The sequence below is a fragment of the Leptonychotes weddellii genome, chromosome 4, assembly GCF_054177405.1.
Source record: "Leptonychotes weddellii isolate Sample4059 chromosome 4, ASM5417740v2, whole genome shotgun sequence".
Lineage (NCBI taxonomy): Eukaryota > Metazoa > Chordata > Mammalia > Carnivora > Phocidae > Leptonychotes > Leptonychotes weddellii.
In genome coordinates, this window is record NC_138372.1 from 2,131,790 (window position 1) to 2,142,430 (window position 10,641).

Sequence of the window (10,641 nt, forward strand, 5' to 3'; positions counted from 1 at the left end):
CACAGCTGCTAATGGGAAGATGATCACATCGGAAGTGGAGGGGCTGTGGGGGGAGATCTCTCGCGTGGGCGTTTGAAGGACCTTCGCTACTTGCGTGAACCAAACGATCTTTCCTGTAAGGTACCCTCCGTGCCTCACGGGACATTTTCATAGGGTTAAATCTAGCTGCTGTTATAACTAAGCCAGAAATGTCTGTTAACGGCGGGGGGTCCCTTCCAAGACCCCCAGTGGATGCCTGAAAGCGCGGCTGGTCCCGAACCCTCTAGGTGCTAGCTCTTCTCCTGAACACACACCTGTGATTGAGTGTTAAGTGTGACTGAGGCACAGGAAGGAACTAAGAGTCACACAGAACAATCACAATGCACTGCCGTGAGGTTAGATGACCGTGGCCTCCCGCTCTCCCTGGCCTACACTCACCCTTCTCCCCGGGAGGATGTGACATGATGATTGCCTACGTGCGGAGATGGAGGTGAGCGACGTGGGCAGGCGACACAGCGCTGGGCTACGACGCATCACAGGGAGGACATCTGCCTCCGACTCGCGGTTGAGCGTGGGTGACTAAAACCGCGGACAAGGGTTGGGGGCGGGGCACAACCATAGCTCAAGAAGGGACTGTTCCTCCTCATGAGCGGATGTTCAATCCCCGTCTTCCTGACTGCAGGCAGCGTCTCTCTTTGTGTTGGCCATGCGGGAGCCAGGCTCCCTCCTGGTGTTCCCTCACCCCAACCTCCGTACCTCGCTATACCACGAGGAGCACACAGCCTCGTCACCACACGGGGCGAGGACTGCGCGGAGCACCGCTGCTGTCTCAGGAACCCCACACCCTACACAAGGGGGTGCCATGTCCCTTCTAGTGCGCAGCCTCAGCTCTCCACTCTGGGGTGGCACTCAACGGTGTCACCTCCCCCCTGGTGACCCAGCCTTACACACAGAACACAGGTAAGGATTCGTTTTCTCCACTTGGCTCGCAACATTTTTGAAAGAAATAGAGTTTTAGGAACATAAAGATTTCTTTAAAAATATTTTCAAAATATATTTTCTTTCTTTCTCATACGTATTTCGCAAAATTTTCAAGGTAAACATTAGCTTCATATACAGAAATAAAGGAGAGTTCTTTAAGAACTGGCATTGACTCAATCACAAGAATGATCAGATTTCGATAATGGAAAATAAACTCGTGTTATCAAAACTAAAGGGCTTAAGTGAGGAGTTTTCTTCAGAAAGGTCTCTCCCACTGAACCCCACGCCCCTCGGGGGACTCAAACCGTCGTCACAGACACACAGACACAAGAAAATGCATATGTATGGAGCAGCGGCTGCGCAGACTCAGAGATGGTTCTAGGCGCGAGTGTCAATGCTCCAGGGGCTTGGTGCTGTGCACGAGGACCTTCCCAGGTCTGTTTCAACGTCTGGTTCAGAATACATTTTCTTGGGAGATAAACTTGATATAAATCTCATCACTTGCTAAACTGTCAAACTATTAACGGTATTAAATATGCAAGGAGATCACCATGTACTTTATTCTCTACATTTCTGCACCGTCATCATCATCTTCATCATCTTTGGCTCTGAAATGCATTTTCCTGAATTCTCGCCTGCTCATCGAAGGACAAGACGAAGACGCCGGTGGAAGGTCCTTGGAGGAAGAAAACACATTTCAGGCACGGCCAGCGCACCGCACCGGTCAGCCCTCGAGGTGAGGGCTCGCTCCCCCAGCTGACTTGAGGGAAGAGGATGCCCAGCAAGCATGGGGCGGCTGCGTCTTGCCCACAGCTGAGGGGGAGGCCCAGAGTCACACACCAGCCCGCACCCCGAGGGCCGAGCGAGGAGGCAGAGACCTCCCAGCAGAAGCTGGTGCTCTGGCAGGATCCTCTGCTCAGGTGTGTCTCCGCGCAGTCCTCGCCCCATGTGGTGACAAGGTGTGTCTCCTCCTCGCGGGCATGTGAGTCTGTCCTGAGGCAGCGCCACACACATGCCCTGAGTGGGGAGCGCTGCCCAAGCGTGCGGCCTGCGTGGGGGCGCCCGTCTTACCTGCATGAGCTCCACGTTCCCGAAGAACCGGCCCACTGGCATCGGCTGGTTGCTGTCCTCGTCCAGAAAGACGCTGTCATCTGTCTGCAGTGGGGGCCTCGGGGCCTGCTCCCCCTGCAGCGCTGAGCTGCCCCGCGCCACGCGGCTGCCATGAGGCCCCTCCCCTGTAAGAGCCCCGGGGGCGGGCAGGCACAGGCCGTCTTCAGTCTCTGCCGGGCCAGCGTCGCCCACAGCTGTGCAGGGCCCGAGGGGGGGCCCCACGGCCTCCGGCTGAGCGGGAGCACCAGCTCCCTTCCCTGCAGGTGGCACGTGGTCTTCAGGAAACCCCAGAGGCTCATTGTTACGAGGGCTCTCGGGTGGTATTTTGGGCAAAGCAGCACTATCGCTCTTAGGGACGAGTTTCTGTAATTCTGCTTTCACCAGATGACCTTTGTCATACTTGAACTTCTTGGAAGTTCGCCTGTCGGCGGCTTTGTGTGACGAGGTCTGTCAAGAGGAAAGTGTAAGGGGAAACCAGACACGTCTAGGATTATGGGGCAGACAGCAAATTCAGAACGTCTCAGTCCCAGAGGCCAGTACTCCTTCTCACCCCTTAGACAATACAGGTCTCCTTCCACACTTGTACGGTAGGGTTATTAGGTCACTGCCTCCAAAGGCTGGGAGAGATCTAGACACACACCGCCACCGCTCCCACCCCTGCCAGTTCCCCCAGGGGCGTTGTAGTTCCTGAGGGAACTTCAGAAGCGGGTATTGACAGATTATAAAATGCCAACAAAACATCGAGTTTCCACGCATCTCTGCTAGAACATAGGCTGCACGACGGCAGGATCTGTTTTACGGCACAGAGCAGGGGCTCAGCAATTATTTGTTAAAGGGACTTCATGGTTTTTAGAGCAGCGCACGGAAGTGAAACTGTTAGCTGCTGGTGTCAAACCAAGTCCCAACCAGACCTGTGAGCGCAGCCTGAGGGAGCTCAACCTTCCAGCAACCTTGGGCACTAGGGCTGCTTGGCAACTGTACAGCAGACGTGGGCAGACCTTCCTCTCAAAGACTTTAGGGGTGAAGGGGCGGGGCCCCGTGCCAACCGACCTCATGCGGGAGGCGGCATTACAAGAGTGACTAGAAGGGCGCCTGGGTGGCTCAGTCGGTTAAGTGGCCGCCTTCGGCTCAGGTCATGATCCCAGAGTCCTGGGATCAAGTCCCGCATCGGGCTCCCTGCTCCGCGGGAAGCCTGCTTCTCCCTCTCCCTCTGCCTGCCTCTCTGCCTACTTGTACTCTCTCTCTCTATCAAATAAATAAATAAAAATCTTTAAAAAAAAAGAGTGACTAGGAAAGGTGCGTGTGGAGACGGAGGAGAGACACGCATGCCCGCTGCAGGGTGAGCGCAGCTCTCTCCGAAAGCGATCGCAGCACTGTGGTCTTCTCCCTGGGGTGTAAGCAACACAACTCTTTCCCGATACACCTCAGGGCCAACATTTTGTACAAAAATGGACCCAGCGGGCAAGTCCCGGCGTCTCTGTGGTAACAAGGCTCACCTGACATACCGTCCTGGCAGACGTGGCGGTGCCGGCTTCCCGAGCAGAGGCCAACCTGGCTGAGCAACGGCGGGCTCGGAGGCGCGCTGAGGACCGCACTGCACCTGTGAGCTAGACCAGGACCACAGTGTCAGAAAGTGCGCTTAGGACACGTGAGCGTGGACACAGGGATTTCCTACCTGAAGACGACGCCGGAGAGTCCCTCCTACCCGTCTCCATCATCTTTCCGGAAAAACACCTGTGGCCTTGTGCAAATTCAAACAAAACTGTTTTGGGTAAAAGATGCAGATCTACTCTTTCCTACAGTCTTGGAAGCTTGGGGCGGTTTGTCTCCTTTACCTTACACATTTTTAGGAACCTCCATCTGGGAGTTAGTAGATATCAAGTAAACTTCAAATGTGTTTAGAAGCAGCACATACCCTTTCTCAGAACGTTTTCTAACTTTTTACATGGTGTCCAAGTTCTTGATAAAAGGTGACATGAAAAACAAAAGCCACCCCCACACCCCACCCTTCCTCAAATTATACGTGGAAACAGTCCTGATTCTATTGGTTTAAAGCAGTTAATTTCTGGCTAATCTTATCAATGGTCTGTGTCCATTTTACTCCGAATGCAAGTTAGTCTTCTAATGACAAGGAAGGAATGAACTGCAACAGTAAAAAACTTATAACCCATGGTGCATCTGGCAAAACGAAGTCTGCATTGGTGTAGCCCTTCCTGCTCACTACACTACAGACTTGATTTGAATTTCACCAGTTCTTCCCCTAATTCCTTTTTCCGTTCTGGAGTAGATACCAAATGCACTTAGAAAACGATACACTTAAAGCTCAGCTTGAAACCTGACAATAAAAGTGGGTCACACAGAGTAGTGAGCGAGGATGGGTGGGCATGCAGGTGGGAGGCTGAAGGCTCTCATCACAGCAGGCCCCAGAACTGGGGGCCCCAGGGCTGGGTGAAGGGCAGCATGTCAACAGAAGAGGAAAGCAGTCAAAAAGGAGACGAGCTAGCTTAGAAATCTCTACAGTGGTTTCTCACCCATCCCCGCCTGCAGCCCTAGAGGTTTCCAGAGGCCCTGAGAGGTGGCGGCTCACCCAGGCTGTGAGATACCAGGAGCGTTCCCGGAGAGGATTCAAAATGCAAGGCAAAGGAAAGGCGATGGCCTGTGGAAGGACAGGGTACCCTCCCAGCTGTGCACACACTGGGGACAAGGAGCTCTGGACAAGGTAAAGGGCCTGCCGGGTGGGTGCACTGGGTCTGGGCCCACGTTGTGTTGAGAGCGGGGTTTGCTGAAGCCTGGCAGCGGTGGGGTCATAGCCACACACAGGGAGCAGAGCCTGAAGAGGTTCCAGAATGCCCCTCCTCCCTGCCCTGCACCAGCACACCTCCTGAAACCCTCTCCCCTCCTGGAGGGAATGGCCACGTTTGTCCCAGGCCACCAACTGTCTTCTCTTCTCTGTTACAAGTCCTCCTCCCAACACTTTCCCGTGTGACTGTGCTTGGCTGGGGGCGGGGCGGGGGAGGGGGGACGGACGGACGGACTGGACAACTGGCCCCGAGGACAGCTGCTGCTATCACCGAGTATCACTGAGTACTCATGTAGCAGGCGCTGTGCTTGGTGCTTAAACAGCTTCCAAAGGAGCAGCCTCCCCCCTTTAAGACGAGGATGGCTCTGGCGAGGAGCCTGTTTGAGGTCAGCCAAGTGATGTGTGGCCTCCAAGTCCTCCTTGCCCTGCGTCATCTTGCACGGCTCTCCCACATACGAGCTCCAAGAGCTGCCTGCATGAAGCTGCTTGGCTGCTCCGTGGGGGCTGAGCAGGGGGGGCAGCTGTCCTGGGTCTTCTCCAAGGCAGTGTGCTTCTAGATGCCTTCTGTCTTTAACTCTGAGGCAGGGACTGTAGTCTCGGGGTGCACCTGGCTCCCCGGGTGGGAGTGTTCATCTCCGACTTTCCAGACCCCTAAAGACGCAAACTTGGTGTGTCTAGGCCGACACTCAGGAGCTGAGCTTGTTCTGGGTCCCACCTGTCACCCACTCGGGAGCTGTAGGCAAATCTGGCGGTATGCCGGCTTTAGTTCAATCACGGTGGAACCCACTCCAAGGTGCCTGCTCCCACACATCAAGGATCGAGCAGTTTCTTCTGCCTTGGAGAGCTGGTTGCTTCCACTTAATCCCCAAAGGAAAAACTTCCCATTGTTGAGGTCTTCCACCTTCCAAAACTGTTAAAAACTGGAATGTCAAAGGCAAAAATGTGGTTTCCCAAAAGAGCAGGACAAGACCGACCTCCAACAGGACAGCATGAGGAACCCCGCTGACCACCTACAGAACTGGCAGAAGTATGAAAACCATTTAAGGCTTTTGGAAATGGTCCTATGGGCAAAGAGCAAATGAAGAAACACTCAAGACCACTTACAAAACTCAGTGGTATGTGAACTCTAGACCGCCACGGGCGAGAACACAGGGCACCCTACCGCTCTTGACAGAGGGCTTTCCCCCCACTCGGGACAGGATGTCAGCCTTTTTTTTTTTTAATTCTTTACCATTATTTTTATTTATTATTATTATTCTTAAGATTTTATTTTATTTGAGAGAGAGAGAGAGAACACAAGCAGGGGGAGCTGCAGGCAGAGGCAGAGGGAGAAGCAGGCTCCGCGCTGAGTAGGATGGGAGCCCGATGCGGGACTCGATCCCAGGACCCCCAGATCATGACCTGAGCCGAAGGCAGAGGCTTAACGACTGTGCCACCCAGGCGCCCCTGGATGTCAGCCTTTCTCATTCTGTCCTCATCCTACCTGTTCTGAGGCTAAGTTCTGAGGGAGGAGTGTGGCTGTCAGCCTTTCTCATTCTGTCCTCATCCTACCTGTTCTGAGGCTAAGTCCTGGGGGAGGAGTGTGGTTGAGAGGAGGGGGCTTCCTTCTGCCCAGACCCCAGTTTTGGGACAGAGGCTTCACCCTGGGCAGAGCGCTAAGAAGACTGGGGCCCCATCATCCCCGCCCCTGGCTTGTGGAGGTGGCTCCAGGCCCAGAGAAGCAAGCCGAGGGGCTCTCAGGCTGCTACCACCACCGTGCCTCTCTGAGAGCACTCAGGATGAGAGGTGTCTTGCAGTGAAGCCAGTCACTCACTGTCCCTAGAATGAGCGCCGACTCACAGACTTTGCCTGAGGGAGAGGCAGACATTAACACAGGGAGCTCTTAATCTCTTCCCTATGGAACTGACTTCATTTGCAGGAGTGTCAGGAAGGTCTGGCCTTAGGGGGCTCTCAAGAACAGTAGAGGATGTGGAAAAAAGGCAGTCACAACAAGAATCAAGATAAACTTTAGGCCAGATAGTCCACAGGTGGGAAGCAGGGAAACAAAGCTGGAGGAGCCCTCCCGGGGTCGGAACAAGTATGAAACACAACTACAGAAACTAGGCCTCAGCCTTCAAAGAAACCACCCAGTGACAGATTAGTTTGCAGAGCAATTTATGCCCCAGGCTATTGCTGAAAACAACTGAGCAATCAAAAGGCATTTAATGGGAGTTTAACAGCCAAGGTGTGGTCTGGGAGGAGAGGAAGAGCATCAACCCATGGTGAATGTGGGCGTGCCCAGTGCTCCCCGGGCAGGCCGACCAGACCCTCGCCTGGTGAGAGGGGGGAAATAAGGAGTCCAATAGAATAATCTGCCCAGTCACTAAACAAATAAAAAGCCTACTAACAACGACAAGCCATGGGGGTGGGGGTGGGAGACAGGAACCCAGAATTGCTATATTATCTGAAATGTCCAGTTTCAACAAAAAATCATGGAGCATGCAAAGTAAACAGGAAAGCAGACCCCTATACTGGAATAAAAGCCAGCAACAGAAGAGCCCATGAGAGTGACCAGGGTTGAATTTATCAGAAAAAGCCTTAAAAGTGGCCATTATGAACATGTTCAAGAGCTAAAAGAAAGCACAACTAAAGAATTGAACAGAGAGAAAAAATAATGAAAAAGGAAGTCTTTGAGAAAACACTGGACACACTTAAGTGCACCAACATACGTGTAATGGGAGTACCAGGAAGGAAAGGAGCAGAAAAGATATTCAGAGAAATAATGGCTGAAACTTCCCAAATTTATTGAAAAACAACCACCGACACACACAGGAATCTCAAAGAACTGAACTCCCAATAGGAGAAATGCAACGAGCGCCATAAACAGACACAGCACTGTTTAAATGCTGAAAGCCAAAGACAAGGGAAATCTTGAAAACAGAAGAAAGCGACTCCTCACTTACAAGGGAGCTCTATAAATAAACCACTAAGTTAGCAGAAACAATGGATACAGTCAAACATACTTAAAGTTGTCAAAGAAAAAAATCCCCCAAGAATCCTCTATCTAGCAAAGCTACCCTTCAAAAAGGACAGCAAAACAGACACTTCAGGTAAACTGAGGGAATTTGTTGCCGGCAGACCCGCCTTACAAGGAATACTAAAGGAAGTTCCGTGATCCTCATGGGAATTCAAATTCACCGAAAGAGAGCACCAGGAAAGTAATTCTGTCCTTACAGAACCCTGTTGACATGCATATGTACCTCCTTTCTGAACTGATTTAAAAAGCAGCTGTAGACAATAACACGTCTACAACTCATAAAGGAATGTGCTTTATTCGGCAACAACAGCACAAAGGACAGGGTGGGAGCAAGGCTGCATTGGGCTGAGGAATGCCCACAGATGGACAGAATCGGAGCAGGGACTGCGGGCTCCTAACACTAAGAGATGGAATAAGTTAACATCCCGAGGCCGCGGGTAAAGGGACTATCTCACTGGAACGAAGCGGCTACAAATCTGCAGCCGATTCCACTAAGTTACAACGCATATGGTAAAACCTAGAGCAACTGCTGGGGAAATGTGTTAAAAAATAGTGAATAAATAATTAAGTTAAAATGCCGCATTAGCAAATATTCATTTTAACCCATTTAAACAAGAAACAGAAAACAGACATGTTTAAAGAAAACAAAAGTAAAATGGCATGTGTGCATCCAAGTCTATCAGTAACTTTAAATGTGAACGGGCCAAACAATTCCATAAAAGACAGAGATGTCAGGCTGGTAAAACACCCCCACCCCCAGCCCAAGACCCAACTGTGGGCCCGGGTCCACCGCCAGGTCCCCAGTGCACGAACCAGCGCCCCGGTCAGTCCCCTCCCACCCCACTTTGCACTTGAGCTCACTGCAGCCAAGCTGAAGAACTGAGGGCTTCCGTTGTGGCAGCGGCATCCAGGGGTCCAGACCAGTTCTGGAGGAGACCCCCTTTCCTGGGAGGTAGTCTGGCAGCCCTCTATCCGGGGGGCGTGACCCAGGATGCCCCGCTTCCCAGTGGCGTGGTCTGGGAGACCCCTATCCAGGGCAGTGATATGGAAGCCCCTTGGGGGGGGCGTGACCCAGGATGCTCTCCCCCGCTGCCCCCCCCCGTGGCGTGGTCTGGGAGCCCCTTACCCGGGGGGCGTGACCCAGGATACCCCGCCTCTCCCGGTGGCGCGGTCTGGGAGCCCCCCTATCCAGGGCAGTGATCTGGGTGCCCCTTACCCGGGAAGGAGGGGGGTGTGACCCAGGATGCTCCACCCCCGCTCCTCCCCCCCACGGGGCGTGCTCTGGGAGCCCCCTACCCGGGGAGGAGGGGAATGTGACCCAGGATGCTCTCCCCCCGGCTCCCCCCACGGGACGTGGTCTGGGAGCCCCTTACCCGAGGGGCGTGACTCAGGATACCCCGCCTCTCCCGGTGGCGTGCTCTGGGAACCCCCCCATCCACGGCAGTGATCTGGGAGCCCCCTAGTCGCGGGCGTAACCCAGGATATCCCGCCCCCACCCGGTGGCGCGGTCTGGGAACCCCCTTACCCAGGGCCGTAGTCTGGGAGACCCGTACCCCGGGGCGGCCTATGGGTGCCGACCAGAAGCCGGCCCTCGGCCCTGGCCGTACTGCGGCCACTCCTCAGCTCCCCAGAAAATGGGCGGCCGGAGCGCCAGCCTCTTCGGCGCAGTTCCCACCCGGCCTCGGCCCCTCACCTTCCGGCTCCTCATGAGTGTGAGCGGCGCGCTGCCGCCCCCAGCACCGCCCCAAATCGCCGCGTCCCGGCCTAACGCTTCTTTAAGGACCTGCAAACCGGCGGCCCTCTGCCCGCGCCCCGGCGTCTGACGCCACCAGAAGGTTGGCCAATCACAGCCCGGCGTCCCCAGGCATGTGACCCAACAAAGTCGGCGATGTACGCAGAGGGCGGGGCGGCGGCCATGTTTGTGAGGGGCACCCTTCCGGCGGTCTCCGTGGCCGTCCCGTTTAAGAGGGGGGCGACGGCCATATTTGTGAGGGGCACCTACCGGGCTGCTTCCGTGGTCACAGCATCTAGGCGGGGCGGCGGCCATGTTTGTGAGGGGCATCTCCCCGAAGCGCCGGCCACGTGTCTGGGGGGAAGGCGGGAAGTGGTTGTTCACCAGAGGGCGGTCTCTTTCAGGGCCGCGAGGAAGATCGGTTTCTGGGCTCGGGTCCCTGGTGTGTGAGCGTCGCGACTTTTCTGTAGTGCGCTTGGCCTAGGGGCTGGAGGCGGGCGGGCGAGTCCCCGCGTGGTCCTGCTCCGAAGCCGGCGGCAGGGACCCCGGCGACCGCGCCCGAGCTTGTCCCCGGCGGAGGGGGACCGCAGCTAGCCCCTCTTCCCGCAGCGCGGACGGCCCTTCCTCCCCGGGGTTCAGCCCTTCCAGCCCCGCTCCTCCGCAGCCCCGGCCTCAGGGTGACGGGCCCGCGGCGCTGCCCGCCGCCTTCTCCGGTGTCCTGGCTCTTGGCAGCGCAGGGACCCTGCGTTAAAGCCCGTGACCGCTTCTGAGAGTTTCAAAAACATGAAATTCAGTCTCTAAGCACCCCAGCCCCCAGCTCTGGGGTCCAGGACAGGTGCCTCGGAAGAGGCCGCGGTGGCCATCAGCCCCCCGCCGGGACTGGGGGACAGCAGCCCTGCCCCCCGGCCCCTCAGTGCCCCCAAACCCCGGGACTGGAAGACACCGGCCCTGTCCCCGGCCCCTCAGTCCCCCCCACCCCCCGGGACTGGGGGACACCGGCCCTGCCCCCCCGCCCCTCAGTCC

At 55.4% G+C, this 10,641-nt stretch overlaps 1 protein-coding gene across 4 annotated transcripts; it reads right to left on the minus strand.

Annotated features, from left to right (window-relative positions):
• Positions 1 to 1,008: 1,008 nt before the first annotated feature.
• C4H1orf174 (chromosome 4 C1orf174 homolog) lies at positions 1,009 to 10,062 on the minus strand. 4 transcript variants are annotated; one of them, XM_081817349.1, is made up of 4 exons: positions 9,889 to 10,062; positions 3,576 to 3,677; positions 2,032 to 2,517; positions 1,009 to 1,636 (listed from the first exon to the last, which is right to left on the minus strand). In XM_081817349.1, exons 1-4 carry the CDS (start codon positions 9,946 to 9,948, stop codon positions 1,526 to 1,528), a joined length of 759 nt encoding a protein of 252 aa, XP_081673475.1. In that variant the 5' UTR covers positions 9,949 to 10,062; the 3' UTR covers positions 1,009 to 1,525. The 4 variants fall into 4 exon arrangements, with proteins under 4 accessions (XP_081673475.1, XP_081673478.1, XP_081673477.1 ...); XM_081817352.1 differs by having other exon boundaries at positions 3,567 to 3,677; positions 9,889 to 10,018; XM_081817351.1 differs by lacking the exon at positions 9,889 to 10,062 and adding an exon at positions 9,580 to 9,705.
• Positions 10,063 to 10,641: the final 579 nt, after the last annotated feature.